At 35.6% G+C, this 21,544-nt stretch overlaps 1 protein-coding gene across 1 annotated transcript in view; it reads right to left on the bottom strand.

Moving 5' to 3' along the window:
* The window catches only part of LRBA (LPS responsive beige-like anchor protein), a 411,018-nt gene that overhangs the window by 264,420 nt on the left and 125,054 nt on the right, over positions 1-21,544 (bottom strand). Inside the window, 2 exon segments of the mRNA XM_055797819.1 lie at positions 4,546-4,654; positions 16,408-16,472. Coding sequence (XP_055653794.1) covers positions 4,546-4,654; positions 16,408-16,472 — 174 coding nt within the window.

Genomic DNA, 21,544 nt, shown 5'->3' on the forward strand with positions numbered 1-21,544 from the left:
AACTTAAAAGAAAGACAGCATGACTAGTTTGCTCATAATTTGTTGTTACTTATGTTATCTCCTATTTTTAAAAAAAAAGAAGTGGCCAGGCACCAAAGAGGAAGACTTTTTTTTGTCTTTGTCCAGGTTGCTGAGTTGTAAGGTAGAGCTCTCTAGAGAGGGTGGGAGATTGCATCTTCCATGATGGAAGCTGAGCACCTCCATTTTGAAGAAGCTTCTGGAGTGCGGGTATGCAGAGGCAAGGGAGGGGCCTCTGCAACACAAATGGAGACAGAGACTCCCAACAAAAAGGAAGACATGGAAAAATAGCCAAGCCAAGATGACAGTTGCCCTTCTTGCCACCAGACAGAAGAAGTGGATGTGCAGATTTTGATGCTGTTCAAGGCACTTTATTTGAAGTTTCTGAAAAAGAGAGAATTAAATTTCTGAAAGAGAATTGCCTTGAGAAGACATAGGAAGAAGAGGAAAGATTTCTTTTCAAATCCTTTTAATTTAAATCTGTCTCAACCAGGCACTCAGTTTCCTGCATATCTACAATTACAGCACAAACTGGAACAGTATGCAAAAAAACCCACCCTTGCTTTAAAGACACTTCCTATGCTTTTGGCCATCTTACTTTGTGGAAGGGGTATAGGCACTTTCGATGTTCTGACCAATGCAGGGTCCCAACAAATGGCGACATGGCAAAGAAAGGCCCAAGCAGACCTTACACAGCAAAGTGAACACGTCACATTTGCTGTTCTTCTCTGTCTCCTCCTGGCTGTGAAAGAATTGATAGGTGGGAACTTCTCATCCCATTTCTGGAAAGAAACATCTATCCTATACTTCCAATAAGTTAAGAACCAAACAGAAGTGCTACCTCCCCTTCTAGACCCTGTGAAACTTTAAACGTCATATGACAAGTACGTTCTTCCATCACATTTCCAAAGTGCACAGCAGTGCCCTTCCTTAGTATTATCCACTTTCCTTGGAGATTTTTCCCTCCTTTTACAATGACCATCCCTACCCCATTTATAACCAAATACTACACAATAACTTATCTACAGAACTTTGTTACGAAGCTCGTCTAAATTTCCCATTGCTTTCTCCTGCCTCTATGTACCCCAAATATCAGACTTCAGTTTTAAATAAGGACAAGGTACATTGCCTTTTCTTTTAAAATTGTCCTTGTTTAAAAAAAAAAAAAAAAAAAAAAAAAAAAGGAAAGAATAGAAAGAAAATGTTCTACAGAAAATTTTGTAAGACCAGATTTCTCTATATCACTGTAGTGCAAACCTGTCCAAAACTGACACAAATACTGCAAGGCTCATCTTCATCATGACTTTTAAAAATGGGAGAATTAAAACTAGGTCAGTAAACATACTATAGATCTTGAACAGGAAATCTGGGAGTTGGATTTTTGCTGACTCAATGTTATCATGGAATATTTAACGTGTGATCTGAAATATCAGAAATGCAAGTCGGAATAAAAATGGCTAACAGTTATTGCCACATTTCTTATCTGTCTCTGGATCTTTACCCTTTGCTCAACAAGCCTCATCTCCTTTTTCCCCATAGCTCAGGTGGCAAAGCTTGCTTCTCATCTGAACCATGCATGCTCATCCCAACTATTAAAAAAAAAAAAAAAAAAAAAGTTGCAGCTTTGCAACTAGTAGTTACCACCATCACAAATTGTTTTTAAATGGGATCAAAACCATATTTGCATATACCATTCTTCAGGGTTAAATGTTATAAGATACTACTATTTTCAAATAAATTGTTTCATATTTTTCTTACACACAAGATCTGATCACTGTCTTCAGATACTGCAGCAGGGAAATTCCTCATCTTAGGACATTATTGATGCAAAATATTTACATCAAATTTTAAAAGAAATTGGAAAAATTCACAGCAGAAAACCCACAATAGTATTTATTAAAGACATGACCTCTGGTTAGGGAAGTCTCTGAGCTGCAGTTCTCTAAGACAAGACAGATTTTATAAAAGTATAGCCTATCTGGTTCCTTGTACGATTGCTCTTTTCTGGACGTATGCTACGGCAGATGGGATACTGCATTCAATGGACTGACCAAGCAGAGTCTCTCTCCTGACTGCAAGAATACCATCTTCATTTCAAAGAATTTCTCAAGAACAGATGGAAAACAAAGCAGTAAAACAAGGGAATGGGTGCACTCAGGTGACCAAACCACACAAGTCAGGCTAGCCAAAACAATCTTTAGCTTAGGGCTCATCAACTGCTACTCTGCTTCCTTACAGGTCCTCAGGTTGGAAAAATGAACCAGACAGATCAAATGCTGTATCAATTGTTTTGAAAGTAATTTTTCTCTTATTGGTGAGTCCTTGCAGTCATATGCCCATAAGTGTGTCACGACATGAGTGTAAGGACAAAAGCACAAGCTTCGTCATCAACACCCTTTCATACAATGGAAATATACCTACCAATTCAATACACAGCATGTCAGCAGCTCAACACAGCACAGATCCATTCCCATGAAGTGATGGAATGACTCCTGTCTAGTCAAGAGACAGATCCGTTTCTGGGCATGACAGAAGAATGGCAAGTTTTCTATAGCCTGCAGCACCACTTCAAAAGGCTACAAAGAATACCACGGCTAAAAAGTACCAATGTGTTAAGACAAGTCAAGTGCACCCGACAGGATGCATGAAAGGCAGTCCATACCAGGGACGGATGGAACACAGTATACAGGAATTCTGACTGTTGGCATGATACCTGCAGATTCAAGTGGATGTGACTAATGGTTCCCTCCTTCACAAAAGAAACACTGAAGTCTGCCACAGACATCAGTAATGCTAGCTTCATGAGACACTAGTTTTGTTATTTAAGAATTTTGTAGAATCCAATAGTTGTATATCCTCAATACACACACCTGTGGAAGTGATGCTAGATTTTTTTTTCCAACATAGTAACAAAACTAAACTTGATAAACAGACTGCTGCTATTTTAGTACACTAGTTTCTGTTTAAGTTCAACCTGATGAGTTAGAACTCTTAAGCCATCATACTGAGATAGCACAGATTCAAAACAGCATTAGCTTAAAAAAGTACAGCCAACTCTTATCCTAAAGAGTTGCCACAGCAAAACTCAAAGCTATATTAAAAATGTAAGTTGATGCTCAGTGTAAATTTCTTCCAGACATCACAAAAGGTGTCTTGAGACTGAAATAAGGCCAGCAGTGAAATTGCCACTAAACAACTGTATTCATTGACAACCCATATTTACATGACAGGACCCTTTACTTCACACCGATTTCCCACATAGGTGCACACCTTGGCAAATAGTTTGCATCTGAAGAAAAAAAGTAGGCTGTTCATCTAATCAATAATGCCATGTCATGCATGGAGCTTCTGCATAAATCCAGAGGAAAAGATGTCAAGCATGTCCCACTCCAATGGTTATCAGGCAATGAAGTAAAAAGATGCACTTTTCATCTCCACAGGACTGTCGCCAAACCCTTAATGTAATAAATGAAACATGCCTGCTATTTCACCATTGCAAAGTGGTACTGTAGATATCTTACAACATCTCTGTTTCCAGGAGGGGGTAACTAGCTCTAGATGAAGTGCAGATATGTTATTAAACAACGCACAGCTTGAAACCTGGGGCCAACACAGATGACCTTTAGAACATAAGCACTGTCTAAGACAAATATGCTTTCATCTTTGGGGAGTATTTTTTCAAGTAAAGATTTAAGAGAAAAACAGTTTAGAAATACGTTAAGCACAAACGTGCCTTCAATCTCTTAATGCTTCATTTTAAAAACATAACCACAAGTAGTATCACATGTCAGAAGAAAAACTAAGTACTCTTTAAGCAGAATATTAGTGAATTTAGTGATATTTAGTTTCATTTTCATTTAAACAACCCAATAATTAAAGCACAGAAAGGATACGTGACATGACTGAGATCTAGAACTGGAAGTATGATTAAAGTGATTCAGAAAAAAGTCTTGTATTTTTATTTACAAGTCTATAAAAACAGAGACCATTATTCCACTTTAGAATTTAGAATCCGTTAAGTGGCATGAAAATATGAAAACATAACAAAACCATAGAAGCACATAAAATGTAAGGAAAATGGTTTTAGAGATAAATTAAGTGAAACAGCAAAGAAGAAAGTAATTTCTCATCTTGCACTTAACAGGCTGTTATCATTTATCTTCAGTAAGGTGGGGTTTTTTAGAGTTATATCTTGACTGTGATGTTAAGCAGCTTTAACACATACAAGGACGTTTGCTTCATGGAAAAGAGCAGCATTGCTATGATAAAATTCCTTCCCCAACAAACTATGGTTTGCAGATTCTGGCAAGTTCTGAGCTGTTCTGCACAGCCTGTTTTTCCATCAAAGTTAGTGGCAAACTATCAAAACACCCTACAACTGCAAAGCACTTTTCAGGATGGAACCTTCTGTGCCTGAAAAGCCTGTATCACACATTGGAATCCTCAAACACAGTGGGCTCGTTATGTTTTAGTGTTCTGGGTTGGAGTTTTTTGTTGGTTTGGTTTTAAAAACATTCCATTTCTTACCTCAAATTCAGCATGGCGGTTAATATCTTCTGCTCTCTGTCTGCTCAAGATAAATTCTGCTTCATTAGCCACTCTTACCAAGTGGTCCTTCATGGTTTGACTCAGCAACCTGAAGACAGAGAATATTTAACAATTGCCTCAAGAGAATGAAATCCTAAAATAAAAATCTGTAAATACAGTATATGTGCAAATATTTTGAGCTCTATTCCATAACTGACTTTATTGTGTTAAGAAAATGGTATAAATAAGGTTGAAGAGTGATTTTCTGGCAAGTAGTAAAATTGTAGTTCAATAGTAAACCAAACTAAGTATTAAACAAAACGTAAACACTCTAGACAGTCATTTGTTTTATCTGAAATGTAGACATGTAAGAAAATCTTTCACATACACACAATACAATATAAAGAAAAGTAAGCAGTTTATATATATAAACACCCACAGTGAAAGCCCTAATGTAACTGATGTAATGTCTAAATAAAAAAAAATGTGAATTGCACTGCAAGATAGTTTTTTCTCCAAATGTAAAAGTGGAATTTTATGGTAAGTATACATTTAAGTAATATTTTCAGGATTATAAAACATCCTCAGTCTCAAAAATGAAATGCTAAGATATACACTGTTCCAGGTTATGTACAGAATAAAGCTGTAATTCAATCTGAGATTTCCGAGGCCTTCGTAAACCCTAAGTTTATGAATGGCAGCAGAGCCGACAGATTGAATTACAACCCAATTATTCTGTGAGTTCACATATTGTTACTAAAAACATTTCCTTTTTAATTAGTTACACTGGGATTCATAAAATTAAAACTGGCTATACAGCAGCAACACCGTTTTAGAAGGTGCAGTTTCCACAGGATCACTCAAAGACACCAGATAAATCCACTACAGGCTCTACCGATTAGTTTTTCAAAATATCTGTTATTAAAGCTTTTTCTTTTCTTTTTTTTTTTAAAAAAAAGGTTTTCAGTTGCTAACGTAGAAAAGAGTAGCAGAATATAAACCCGCTTGCTTGCCTTTCACATATAAGCTAAAATACATTTCAACAAGTTCTGAGTCTACTGAGAGCCTTTCTTTAAAACCACAGGATCTATTACGCAGGATGCCTTCTAATGTATACAATGTCCATTTTATCCTCTAGAACTTAATTTATCTGCACTAAGGCTCCACCTGTCTCTATCTGTATGTTTCATAGTATGGCATCAATGCTCTGCTATGTCTTTTCCTATCCTATTCACACAATTGCAGTAGACTTGCGACTTCCAACGAGAAGAAATCCAGAGGCAGAACACCACCTGAAGCTCTTTGTTCCTTGCCTGTCTCACTGCCAGGCTAGGAACACTGCAGCACAAGAGCTAAATGAAGCCATATGATCACAAACCAGTTAAGTCAGTGGATTACTGTCTCCCCATGGATGAAGCCTTGAAAAAAGAAATATGCAAAATTCATTGTTTGAAGCACGACTTCACCTTCTGTTTGAGGAGGCCTGTACAGAAGACACTGTTTTAGAACCACATTATAATTTTTTCTATTTTTTTTTTTCCCCAATTTTGGTCACTTTTAGAATGGAAGTAGCTGTTGATCAATAAACATACAATTTGGCTGATTTATTTGCATGCATTAGTGGCAAACTTTTACTTTCAAAAACTTGCAGAACCAATACTGCTGCAATAATGTAACTTCAATTTCATAACTTTTCATGGTGTCCTGATTTAACCCCAGCCAGCAACAAAGTACCACACAGCTGCTCGTTCATTTGCCTGCCCCCACAGAGGGGTGGGAAGGAGATTAGGGAAAGGTAAAACTCACCAGCTGAGATAAATAATTAAAATATATTTAATTTAAAAATTATTTTAATAATATTGTAATGTGGAGGAAAGGGGAAAAAACCCCAGTGATTGCTATCACCCACTGACCAATGCCCAGCCAGCCCCCAAAGAAGAGAATCCAAGGCCCCAGCCAGCTCCCCGCAGTTTATACACTCAGCATGATGTCCCATGGCATGGAATACCCCTTTGGCCAGTTGGGGCCAGCTGTCCTGGCTGTGCTCCCTCCCAATTTCTTGTGCCCCTCCAGCCTTTTGCTGGCAGGGCCTGAGAAACTGAAAAGTCCTTGACTTAGTATAAACACTACCTAGCAACAACTAAAACATCAGTGTGTTATCAACATCCTTCTCATACTAAATCCAAAACACAGCACTGCACCAGCTACTAAGAAAAAGATTAACTCTATCCCAGATGAAACCAGGAACACATGGCTCAAAAAAATTGGGAAAATAAACTAGTTCAGAAGACATTCCTCATACACTGAAAAAAGAAACACCAAACCTCTGTCTCTACTAATTTACAGTAATGTTCAGCTAAAAATAACCCCCTACTAATAAACCAGCAACAAAAATCTTCACATAACCAATTTCATACTCTGGGCAGATTCCAAGCATTTGATTACCCTCTTTCTCCAAGATCCCCAGAAGCACATTCAAATCTGTCACATAAGCATTTAAACAAACATATTTTTTTATTAAACTAAGAACTTTCTAAAAAAAAAATGCAGGGTTCATAAACAGTCATGTATTACGATATTATATATTACAATTTACATTTCACACTGTTGGACAGTATCCAACTGTTTTCATTGAGTTTGTGAATACCGATACCTTCTGCTGACCTGGTCAGACTTTGAAAAACACTGGTTATCCTCTAAAAGGTCCATTTCTAATCTAACATTAGTGATCCTCTAAAAAAGTCCCACTTCTTTTATCTGTTCAAGAATACAACCTATATAATAATTGATTTTAATGGTTTACAACATGGATTTTCTTCTTTATCTCTTAAATGTAACTAGTAAGCAGCCTGACACATAACTGACTATACACTGGCACTCACTATGCATTTGCAGAGATGATGGACTTGTTCCAAACAAAGCAAAGAACCACATTCCCTCACACAGGAGCAACATTCTCAAAACAGACTAGAAGCGTACCTAATAAAAACAAATAGCTTTTGAGTATCAGAAAGAGCTTGGTTTCCTATGGATCAGTTGTCACTTTTGTCAGCCCTGCGTCCCCTTACTAATCCCACACGCCTTCCTCATTTTCTGTATGATAATCCATACAGGAGTAGGCCACCTAGATAAAACTTATGCATCACTCTGCAAATAAACCCTAGTCAATTTTGTCATTTTGGCAACCAAAAATTCTGATGGTTAATAACTAAGGAATTGCCCAAGCTTAGCATAAGCACCTACTGGTAACTTTAAGCTGTTGTCAGAAAAAGATAAAAGCTTCCTGTTCTTAGGTATCAATTGTTATACAATCCCTTTCTTGCAAATTGCCAAATTCAGTAACAAAAGGTCTTCAGGAGATGAGAATAAAAAATATTTACTAACACAAATCAAGCCTGTATGAAATAATTTACTAGTTTATACCATGACAGCTGTGTTCATTATTTACATTCAAGAACTTAAAATTTTAACGTTTCTTTGCAGTCACCTTTTCCAAACACTGCATATGCTTAGACTGACTTTCTTCTAATTATATCATTATTTAGGTCAGTTTGGATCTTCTTTATGAGAACAGTATCCACATATATAGCATGCCACTCAGATTCCTGTTTTGAATCTCCTTCTTGAAGTGTGCAACTTAGCAAACTAAATATATATCTATACATAAATATAATGATGGCGTGATATAATAGAAGAGCCTATAGCCATAATTAGAAATCAAAGGCAAATACAAGCTCTCAGCATCTCTGTAAATGAACACACCTCTGCTTACATGTCTAAAACAAAGTTTTAATCATCTACTTCTAAACACTAATTTTGGAAACCTTGGCAGCTGCTACTTTTCCATTTGAGGCAAACATTGAACAGAAATTTGTTAAGTGTGGCTCACTGCTTGCAATAGAAACAACTGTTTCCAGCTGAGTAGACCACTGCTGAGGCAAGGACAACAATCTGACTCTTGCAAAAGTATTAGTTCAACTCCAAACTACATACAACATACTTTGTACATATGAGAGTGATTACAACCTTTACAAACTAGATCGAATAACTGAGAGACAAATGCTTTCTTCTAAAGAAAAATAAAAAAAAATGTTTAGAAAAATCTGATTTTCCTTACTAAGACAGTAAGTACACTTAGTGGATTTAAATGATCTGGTACCTGCTCTGGTCTCCTACACAGAAATGATCATGCATGTTTTCACCAAAATAATTTCATTTCCTGTATCAAGGCTGTAGATTCTGTTTGAGCTACAGCGCATCTTTCAGAAAGATGCCCCAACATTTTTGGGGTTTTAAGATTTGAAGATATTTTATACCGCATTCCCCTATAAAGAAGTTCTATAAGGTACTTATTGCCAGTTTTAAAAAAAAACAACCACCAAACAAAACAAAATACACAGAAAAAAACCTCTGCAATATTTGTCTGCTTTTATCCAGATTTTTATTCCAGCAACTAGATCACATTAGTTCTTTTTGTTAAATGACAAGTCTATCCAAAACATCTCTTTATAAATACTTTTTCACAGCAAATGGCCAGTTTTTCATTTCTTTGACTAAATAAACAGATTAATTAAATTTCTTGTCTTTTTTCAAACCATGCACATCCAAGCTGAAAGAAAAACTGAAGTCTCATTTCCTACTTGCCTATGCTTCATAATCTCTGTATGCAGACCCACAATGGGACCATCTTAGCCTTACACTACTCTCACATATCTGATTTCTTTCAGTGTTATTAAACACCAAAATGCTGTTGAATGTGGCAATTTACACTCCTCCTTCCCTGACAGATACCCTTCTGGTTTGGCTTTATTTATGACAAGGTATTGAATTAAGACTTTCTCTGATCTTTAACACGAGAAGACTGTGGATGCAGTGTGGATGGACATGTTCCATACAAGTTAGATGTAACACCTATGGGGGTAAAGACTGGATACCAGGCCTGCTCTTCCGTTTTCAGTACGCATCAGATTCAAGGTCTCAAACTTCTCTTCCTTTATCTAACCACTCTGTTTCTGGACTGAAATATTTTAAATGCAATTAACTTTGAAAAGACAAACAGCCTAGTGAAAACAAGCAAGAAGACAGATCCCATGCTGGAAGTCAAATACATACTTGTGCACTTGTCAGGAATGAAGTGCTAAACCACTGAAAGAAGGAGTTCATGTCAAATACATGAGATATTCTGATTTTTATTGTTGTGCTGGAAGAGAAAACTATAAGACACAAAGCAAGAAATCTTACTCTGATTTCTGGTTTCTGAATGGTTAGATGATTAAGTAAAAAGACAAGTTTCTCCCTACAACAAGAAAAAGGAGAAGGCAGAAGAGGGAAAAACAGAACAGAAAAATCTGCACAAGCAAAGAAAATGAGAGATGGATAAATTCTGAGTTAGTATTACTGATGTCCAACAATTATCAATTTCAGTCAAAATATGGAAGAGTTTACAGGTGACATTTACAACAGCTGTTTAGGCATAAATCTCCCAGAATACTACAGGGAGAGATTATGTATGTTCCAGACACTACCACAACAGAGAACTCCAAGATAGCCAAGAAAGGTAAGCTTTCCTACTTGCACTCCTCAAACCCAGCATATGAGATTCTCTTACTTCAAAAGGCAGTATGTTCTACATGGATACACACTGTCTTTTATGGGATCTGACTGCTCCATGTGCTATGTGTTGGAATTACTACTGCAAGGAAATTTTACAATTGCTTCATGGAACACAGATACGCTATTCAATCATCAAAAAATACAGACAAGTCCATAAGGTCCTTGAGACTGAAGTCTGAATGCATTTACCCCCTTAAAATAGGGTAGAAAAAAAAAACCAAATAAAAAAAACCCAAAAAAGCCAAAAAAAAAACCCACACCACACAAAATTGCACAGACTCACCAAAATGCTGACTTGGACATGCGATAGCATAAAACTTAACAGCACTCCTAAAGGACAGCTAGGAAGGGGCACATCAATGCAATCTTTTCTATCTAGCATAGCCATTTAGGACACACACATCAGAGCCTAGTGAAAACTGATATGAGGTTGTGTTCACATTCTGAGAGAGACTGCATGGCAGTACAACAGATCATTTCTGAAAATTTTCAATCAGATAGCAATACATGTATACACATAGAGTGCAGTAGAAATATACCTTCTTGTTACTCTTGCATTTATTTTTTTAAAGCAGTTGTTACTAAAAACTTTCTACATAAAAAGAACATTTAAGAATTCCCAGGTACTCGGAAGTGTTTTATGATTTTGCTTTTTTATAGACCCAGCAAATCAATGACATATTCTCACAAGCAAAACCTAACTTTCTCACACATATATCGTCCAAAGTTACTAGCATCTCCAATAATAAAAGCTTAATTTTTAATCATTAAGACACATTTCTCCCCAAAAAGCTTCTGCTTACTCATTAAGTTACAGCAAAGATCATATGTTTCCACTTACACAAAAGATGTAATTTAAATCCATGCACAAACGATCAAACAAAACTCAGTGAAATAATAAACTGTTTTAAAAATGGTTGTGCATGTCACACTATACCTTAGCGCACACACATGCAGAAAGAAAATCATGTAGTGTCAAGAACCCCATCTCAAAGTCACTTGTCAGTCTCTGAAACACATCCAGGCTACAACTTCTAATTTTCAGCACATATAAAATGTTGTTTAAAGTCTAGCCTAATGATCTTCTATAGTTCAAATTCACACATTAAAAAAGCTGCTTCTGCTATGAAACCAAAAGAACAGAAAAACTCAGAAAACAAATCACCAAAACCCTCTTTTATAAAACCTGTAACTTAAACAGAATGGGTTGCTAAAAATAAAAAAGCAAGGAAATGTGGAAAACACTTTCCTTTCCTCTTACAAATCCAAGCCGAGGTGCAGGTTCTGTGTTATCAGAATCTTAGGGCAAAGAGGCTGCAATAAGGGGAGCAGACCGATATCGATGCTACTTTGGATGTGACTATATTTATCATTTTTTTCCTGAGCCTTTTTTGGTCAATTATGCACAAAGCATAAGTGTGTCAGTTATCATCCATTTTTTTATTAATAGCTGTATTTTTCTAACTATTTTCCATCACAGTAGTTGCTCCTATGGCAACACATTCTCTAACATTCATTCCTTGAGAATGACCGACCGCACTATTGCAAGTGAAAGACAATTGAATGGAGCAGCCTACATCTGTCCCCTATTTTCCATTAGGAAAGCGTGGAAGTAATTGGCCAACTAGTTTGCCAACTATTTCAATATTAAAAAATATTTGCATCTATGACCAGTCAAAAGTAATACATACAATTTAAGAAAAGGAAAAGCAGGTGACATATGTCGAAATTTTTTTAGTACAGCTCTGTCTACAAAAAAAAAGACATATGATTACAGCATTTCAGACTTTATACTACTGGTTGTTATGTATTGGGAAAATAATATCCATTATATACAGTTATTTCTGGAGAGGTTTGGGGCTTTTTTGGTTGGTTGGTGGAAATTTTACTTGCTAAGGATATTAGATTTGCATGATATCTCCCTCTTTCTCCCATTTTTTTTTAATTCACTAAATTCCAACAAACTTTTTTTAATAAAAGGCTAAAGTTCCTCAAAATCATTACATTTTACATCCAACAGAGGACAAAACCCCTTGTAAGCTTCCTGAAAAAAAAAAAAAATACTTAAAATCCAATGTAGGAAAATCCTCTGACATGGCAGAATAATTTTGATTAGATTTCATTCCTCATTAGGCAACAGAGAAGGTAGCAATAAGAAAAAGTTACAGAAAACCAAACTTCATTAGTTCTGCTTCTCCTGGATACACTTGTGAATCCTTCAGTTTGGGTTTGTTTGTTTTGGTAAAGGATTTGAAAGGGAAAAGGCAAAGGAGACTAAATTATATATGCATTCTGCTAGTTTAATGAGGTTATCTTTCGACCAAACATTTTGTGACTTTTTTAAAGCAACTGCTGTCTGAATATTCATTTAGAGATGTATAAAAATATATGTATAGAACACAGCACTTAATTCTTTGGATGACCAATAAAACTATGCTTGAGAAAATTAAAATTAAGTATCTTCAAGAGTCTCTTCAACTGAAAATCAGAAAGAATAATTGCTGCAGCATGCTTAGGAGACTGATCCCTCAACCCCTGCCAGGCCAAACCCATTATCACCCCAAAGGGGATAATAACTGTCATGCCTAGTCTCAAGCTCGAGTACGTTTGTTAGTGCACTGACTGATACAGAAAACAAGGTCTAGCATAAGAGATGTTTCACACTAAAGTGTGTTAATGAATCAAAGCGACAGGAGAGAGTTTTAACCTTCACAGAGCAAAGGAGTTGTTTGCTAACTAGTCAAGTAGAGGAAATAAGCGTCTAACAAAAGAGACATTTGTATATGCAAGGAGGTAAAACAAAGCTCTTCTTTTTTTCAGTTCAGAAATTATAGACTGACCATCTCCTGCATAAACACGAAACATAACTAGTTTCGTAGTGGAAAAAAAGGAATCTGTCTGGACACGTTGGAAGTCTCCTAAGGATAGGGCCAGCCATGGCAGTGAACCAAATAACACCTAAAGAATGGTTTCGGTGAACAAATTCCCTCATCGGTACGCTTTCGGGTTGAGGTTCCAAAACAGACTCTCCCTAAAATGAGGGCCCAAAGCTGAAAGGCAAGCACAAAGACTGAAATCTAGACTGACAGAAGTTCAGCAGGCTAAGGAAAACATTTTGCAATCTATACTTTTTCTGCACAGATGGCTCAGTACATAGAGAAGCAGTGGGTACAGGCACAAGGTTTCAAAGAGCATAAGAGTGTTCCCAGATAGTACAAAAATAGTGAACAATACTTACTCATTTTTATTAAAAACAGATTAATGTTCAATGTAGCAATGTACTGGAACTAACATTTCTTTTCATGCCCAGAAGGAGATTATTTTCTAATACCTGCTCCTTTAGCTTTTCACTTACATTCTATACTTTCCTGTTCTTCTACATAGGCTTTTTTCTGGTTGGGGTTATTTTTGTTTGTTTGTTTTACTGTGCTTGTAACCTGGCCTTCAAAAGACTTCAGTTGTGTATTTCAGTTTTAGGTAGGTTTATGGTTCTGTATTTTCACACACTAATCCCCTGTTTGGAGATTTTTTTCTTTTTCAGTTCAAGATTCAAAATTTCACTGGGCACAAACAGGCTGGAAAGCCTGAGAGCAACTATATGTCTAACACATTAGTTATTTGTGAACATGAAGAAATTCAGACCAACATATTCTGAATGCAGCACACACACTGTAGATATTATGAGTCCCAGAGGCAAACTTTCTGCACGTATTTCTGTCCAGGGAATCCTAGCCAAAACATGGCAAGCCTAAACATAAAACTTTCAACTGCTGTGAGAGAGAGAAGTACATTCATACCTTTCACATAAAAGCAAAAAATACATTTCAAAGCAAATCTGAGAAGAGATTTAGATCTCTTCTTCTAGACCTCTTCCAGAAAAATAATTTCATTTGTCTTATTTGCCTGATAAGCAAAAGCAGTAGAACACACTTCAGACTCTCTAGTTTCTCTAGTATCTAAAGATACTCTAGTCTCGTTAGTTCAAGAAAACAGTAATAAACATTGGTAATAAAACCCTGGTTTAGAAAGGTTATAGGATGACCAAGACTTTCTTCACCAAGGCCACAAACAATAGCAATTCTGTGATTCCACAAATTCTTGGCAGTTCTTCCAGTCCTTAATTTTATTTATTCTAACACTCCACATGTCATGGTACCCCACTGACATCCTTCCTTACTTGCTGAAATCAGTTCCGTCCTCTGTACAACCACCTTGTCTTCTTTTCTTGAGTGCTTACAGAAACAGTTTAAAAATCCAACTTCTATTATACAATTATGCAGTTAAAGTCTAAATTAGTATATCATTCGGCTATTTGATTTTTAAATTTTAATTAAAATATTTCATCTTTTGGAGTTTTGAAGATTATAACAGTATAACATAAAACACACAAAACAATAACAAATACAATAAAATGTAAGGCCTAAAATGTTTTAGTCTGTTAGTATATGTGCAAGAAAGGAATGTGCACCGTGTATAAAGAGAAGAAAAGAGCAGTTCTGAAACATAGGTCATGTCATATGAGGGATAATAGTTTCATTTTAGAGAATGCTGAAAAGCCACAAAGCATGATAAAGACCAATTCAGCAATAACTTTAAAGGCTCCTATAAAGAGCAATGGAGAAAAATTGAGACAAATAAAAGGAGCTATGTTTAAGAAATTAATCCCCTCTCCTCTTCCCCATAATGAAAGCTGTGTTCCCGCATTTTAAAAGAACAACTCTGCTACAAGTCAGAAATGAAATGAAGTAACAAGTACTTAGATATTTTCTGCTAACCAAAACCACACTTTTCAGTCTTCAAGGGATCATTTGTCCCTGAGACAACCACTCTGCTAAGGCTAGACTATAAGTTATTGATGTTGTTTATGGAGGTGGGAGAGTGATTCCATCTGTCTGTGATGGGCACTGCAGGTTTTTAAAAGAAAATAGTCAATTCCAAAGAGTTTACTGATAGAATGCTCTCTGAAAGCTTGACCTGGACAAGCTGAATAAACTACTAGGCAACTGCTACTTACAACTTCGTCTCATCAACTGATTTGTTCATGATAATCATCTTACACAGATGAACCTTACATCATGGGTTACATGTGTGTGGGATCCCTATGTTATCTATGCTAATAAAACATTAATCAAGGGCCAAATTTATAGCAGGCACTTTGTAAGTAAGGTCAAGACAGGTCAGCCTCACATAATAGGAAACAACTACAGGCTAGATCTTAACACTGTAACTGAACACCCTTGTTACTTTACCTTGGCCCTTGGGATCAAGACTAGTAGCAAAATGTTTTTTCTGCCTCAGAATGGTGTTTCTCTCACTATAAACTGAAATGCAACCATTAAAATGGTCATTATTTTTATGTATCTTGAGAACATCCACACATTTTAAAAGAAATGTCTCAATCGTTTCCCTTATTCTTACGATAATAAAAATATATTTATATAGCATTTTAATTTATGCGATTTTTTTTTAATTCAGTAGCTGTCCTAATCCTGTAAAATTTATTTTCTATTGGGATTCTTACTAGCTCGAGTTACTAACAGAATTTAGATTTAGATAAATGGTATTTCTTATAATACACCTTAGCTAACTCGTTAAGATATCTTAAAAAAAACCCAAACCTTTAGGAAAAAGTACATATTGCTCTTAGTCTGCCTCAACAATCAATTCCTAATGAAGAAAATATTGATGGTTCTGAATAGTCAGTAGAAGTCAAAGAGCATGGCCCCATCACCTGCTCTGTCATTTTCTATAAGTTCCAGTAATATACATATATAGTTACAGATAGAATATTAAACTAATTGGTAATATTAAGTAGTAGTTGTTGTTAAAGGGACTCCCTTCCTTTATTTTGTGATGTAGATAGGAAATATATGAGCAAAATGGAATCTAATTTTTGAGACAGAGGCTTATCTTACAGTTCCTAGCTATAATGTCTTCCAAATATCAATTCCCTTCCTCAATAGATTAGTTGAATACAAATTATAGCTTCAACCTTAACCAGTGCACAAGGACAGGAAAAAAGAAAATCCATGACACACCAATAAGTGAAATATTTAATGAAACTAAACGGTATTCAGATTCTGCAAAATTCAGCATTAGAACTGAAGTATTAAAGACTGTGAAATCATGCTTGTAAAACTCCAAGGAAATGACACAAAAAGGCAGAAGGAAAAATTCTTTGAAAAAATTTTCAAGCCACACAACTTCTTAAAGGCTAAGGCAGAGATGATATCAAATATTACGACTTACCTTCCTTCATTGACAAGCTCAATAAAGGCAAGGCCAGCATTCTTTTGTATAGAGTTCTGCCACTCCTAGGGAAAACAAAAGAATACTAGTTGTACAAAAACAGAACTAAGAAAAACCATTTTCAGCTACAAAGTCATGCATTTTCTTTTCAATTTTAACAATGTACACCACCATTAGCAAACATATACGGCTTTAGTGGTGTGCTAATCAGGAAGGAAACATTGACAGCATGAAGAAACAGAACAGTATAATTTACTCTGTCATCTTCTGTGGGAGAAGGAACTACAAAAACATTCCACAAATTATTGCATATTTTTCGTTTGCTATGTTATGTAATAATTCTGAACTTACTCTGGTTTCACTGATGCTCTTCATCTTATTGAACCTTGATCATGCTAGAAAAACTGTTTCACATTAATGGAAGGCTTATTCTTTAGATACAGATTTCTCTTATAGCTTGAAGTCTACTTAACATATATGCCAATAATCTCACCTCAGCATCACATAGCCATCTCTACTCAAAAAAAAAAAAATCTGCTAATGATCCAAATATTGCATCATTAACACCCAGTACGTTTCCAAAAAATGTTAACACATTTTTAACACACTGAAATGACAGCAACAGCAGACACATGCACTGCACATCTCTTATATCCAACTGAACTCTGAATTACAGCAGAATTCTACACCTCTAATGTAGGTAGGCAGGTTTTCCCTGGCCCCCAGAAGAGAAACAGTGGAAAGCAACCAACCTAGATGACCTATCCCTGGGGCTTGCTTCCCCCATTTGAAAGCTGAAGAGAAGAGAAAACTGGTTAACAAAAACACAAAGAAGATTTTTTTTAATCCTCCTAGGCTCAATAAGAACAAGTTGACAGCCAAAAATTAGGGTAGTAAATGCGTGAACCTTATACTTTGGGGAAAATGTAGAGGCATTTGGATAGAACAGGCCAAATGCAACTTTTAGTTTAACATCTACTGCTCTTCTAAACTAATACAAGAGACAGACTCTGCAGCAGACAGATACTTAAGTTTCATATGCTTTCCCACGTCAGCTTCGGTCTTTGCTGTATGAAATAATAATCCTAGTATCATTCATAGCAGTACTTCTACCACTGTGGTTCTTTTCAAAAAATCTCATGAGCTCCAAAACACGCTAAAATTGCAAAACCACAAATATCTCAAACAAATTTCAGATACCTCAATGTAGGCATTTTTAATACCCAGTTTCAACAAGGTACGGTTTTTTGCTGCTCAGCGTTGCAGAACTACCTCTCAGTCAGTGACATGAAGGTTTGATCAGATATACGCAAAAGCCACTAGAATACTGTTCCTTTACAATTTAAATCCTGCCTCACCCCGCCCCCTCAAAAAGAAGAAAAGATTTCCAGATTTCAGATGCAGGGGAGAGATGATAACTGATCTCTCAAGGCTTGACATGTTCCATGCCCAACATATTGTTTTATCATTTTTAAGTTGCAACAATGTATTACAATTTTCAAGTAGTCATTATTAAAAGTATAATAATTGGAATTTGTCATGTATTATTAATCGTGAATTATAAATGTATTTCATGAGGTTTTATATAACTAGTTTACATGCATTAATAAGCAAGCAATATTCTAAGTGTCAGCTCAGTTCCATTTACATGTTATCATATATAGGGGGGTTTGGGTTTTGTGGGTTTCTTTATGGCTACATCAAGTAGCATCGTTGGTTCTTATTGCTACATATATCTTACTAACATTTCTCCCACCATCCTTCCCCCAGTTCTCCTCTATTGCCTTCTTATGGCCACCATTACATGGCTTAAAGTTAGTCTGCAAGCTGTCTGAAATAGCTTTAAAAAGCATTTCTTATGAAAATAAAAAAAGCCTTTAACTGCTAATATTCTAAATAAAATAGCACATGCAACTAATCTTCATAAGTTTTTTAAATGTAATACCAAGCTTTAAATATTTAGCTTCACATGATAACTGAAACTATTCTGTTAGCTTAAATGTGTGAAAACTCAAGAAATGCAAAATAATTTTTTCCATTTATGATACTGTCCATCTGTTGCTCTGCTCTTTAAGAGAGTTCACTACAATACTTGACAATTTAATTGGTGAAGATGGAGGTTGCCAAAAGTGAAAAGAAAGTGCATTTATCCTGATACTTTTCAGCATTTTTCTCTACATCAGACATCATCAAAGAAGGCGTTAGTCTAAACAATTTCATAAATCACAGCTGAACACACCCTAAAGCTAATTTTAATAGTTGAAAGAAAAGACTAATGGTCATCATCTTTCATGATCCATTCAATATTTCCCCACAGTATACATTCTCTCTCAAACAATTACACTCAGTATGCATATTGCATTATTATATCAACATCTTAAGTTATCCATCTCCCAAAGGTATTAGGGAAAAAAACACGTTAAAAGCCTCAAACTCAACCACTAATGCAACTAAATAACTAGAAAACACATTTCAGCACTTTCCTAAGGAAGGACTGTAAGGGAAGATCAACAAAGTCAATAATTTCATACCTGTTCTAAGTTGTACTTAATTGACCATCATTTCCTACGCTATAAATGTTTAGTAACTGAGAAGCATTATCTACTTTTAATGCTTTTGGTCACTGTACACTCAATAGTGAAGCAAGAAAAAAAAAAAACCTGGAAGCACTAAACACTATCACAAACAGCTCCAATGAAAAACAACCACTACAAGGAGATAAATAAGAAATCACATTTTATTCAAATATTGTATCTGATGTGGAAATTTCCTAGGTTGTTACTGTTGCACCTACCTCCTTAATGGAATCTGTAAACACTTCCGTAAGTACTCTAGATAAAATGCAGGTACTATATCCCTTCCTGAAATGGTGCTTCAAACCTCATCTGAATTGTAATTCTGTATGGAATAACGTATTGCATTTCCTGTAGCTACAGCACAACTCTGCCATAAGCAAAATTATATCCCAGTCCTCTACAGCACCAATTTTAGATCATCAACAAGTTTCATCAACACATTCTAACAGAGTGCACAAGGATCATTAAAAGAGAACATTGAACACTACCAGTCTTCCTACTTTGTCTAGGAAATACAATCTGGCCAAAAACTACAACATACATTAGACCATAAGTTTAGCCTAGTAAAACAATCTTTAGTAATTCTATGTCCTATTTTATTTCATTTCAGTTACATACACACGTGTAGTTCTCTCAGTCCTCAAATGCATTGAAAAGTTTTCATACTACTTGGTCCTCCTATTTCCTTTCTTAAAGGTAAGGTATTTCTCTAATCATATGGCATCATCAGAAAAATGGAGAGGTTCTTTAAGAATTCTGCAATGAACTTTATTTTTCCCGTGTCAACTTTCTTACCATTCATTTTCTTCCATTTGTTGTTGGCTCCCTACTCATTCTGAATATCCTCATTCAGATCTAATACTTAAGGAGCTTCTTATTTACCCAAACAGGCCTGCCCAAAAGCCTTTTCTATAAGTAGAAGCTAGTAGGAGCCAACTTCAAGAAATGCAGGTGGTTCTTTACACAGTGGGTCACAGATCAGTGGAATCAAAAGATGCTGTGGTGACTAAAATGTCAATAGGATTAAGAGGAGACTGCACAAGTACACAGAAGGAAAATACGTTGATATTAACTAAATACACAGAAATTACATCCAATTCAGAATATACCCCAAGCTGAAAATAGATGGAGAGCAGAAGAGTATTATATACACTTGTACTATTTTATTCTTGAGCATCTCTCTGGCCTACAGTTGGAGATATGACAACATGCACAGTGGAGCCTTTATCTAACCCAAATTCCTAAACTCTAATCACTCAAACAAATGCCAGGAAAATTGTCTGTAATTCGAAGTGCTTGCCTGTAGGCAACAAATGGACATATCCCTCCTCACCTGTACACTTCCAGGAAAGCAACATAACCATATTTCAAACAATCACCCCAAAATACATAAAATACATATTCTTCAAGCTATATAAAAACATTTGCAAGACCAATCCATCAACTGTCTGATGGACTAACAATTAAACATGGATCTTTACCATATTTTAAACATTTCCAATAGATTAAAACTGCTGGTTTCAACTGTAGCAAACTGTACTGCTACTTTCATTCACATATACATACACATGTATACTCCTTAATAACGCATTTTTCTCAGGAACTTAAAAAATATCCTTCTAACAGGGCTAACATATTTCACAATTAAGAATTATATCTAATGGTTGAAATACACACTTATAAGCAAGCAAAAAAAGAGCAAATTCTTTGCTAATCCATCCTTCCCATAAAGCTGATGGAGTTTAATAATTCATTTTGGTTATGAAACAAAGGAGAAGGATGACTTTGGTACGGACAACTCTGAATGAAGCACTAAGGAGCAGGGTGGGAAAATGTGTTAACATATGACTAAGAGACATATTATATCCTAGAGTAAAGGTCAAATCTGTATGAAAAACTTGTTCATAGAGAGATATACTAATCTTTAAGTGCCTAAAGTAAACTATCAAGAACTTTTCAGCAGTGTTTGCACTTGGTGTCAGCACTCTCTCAGCACCACATCCACTAAAGGCTTGAATGAACTCAGCAATAAAGAACATATAGTGAAAAGTAGATTATATCTCAGCTGGGGTCTTCATAATTAAAAAAAAGTTAGACTGTATGTTAAGCAGAATATCTGCAAACATAAATTACTTTTAAGGAATTAATGCATACTTAAATTATTTTAATCTACAAAGCTCCATTGAAAAGAATTAAAACCAACATGACATTATGGGAATTCATGTCTAGAAACCCTATGTAGCAATTTAATATCAAAATCAGCACACAATAAGTGTACAAAACAGAAATTTTGCAAGGATGTAGCACATTTTAAGAGTAACATGAAAACACATTTGGAGACAATGTTATTCGGTATATAGAGTGAGTCATACCTGGACACTCAAATAACATTTAACACATAAATCAATAATGGAAGAACTACCAGAAATTGATTGAGAAAAAAATAATTTCGGTAATTATATTTATGGTCCTTTCTCTACAGAAGAACAGCATTGTTGCTGAATCTTGACACAATCAGCAAGCCTGCAAAAATAGTTACTACTATCCTGAAAATTCAGAAC

This window comes from Falco peregrinus, chromosome 2 (assembly GCF_023634155.1).
Source record: "Falco peregrinus isolate bFalPer1 chromosome 2, bFalPer1.pri, whole genome shotgun sequence".
Taxonomy (NCBI): Eukaryota; Metazoa; Chordata; class Aves; order Falconiformes; family Falconidae; genus Falco; species Falco peregrinus.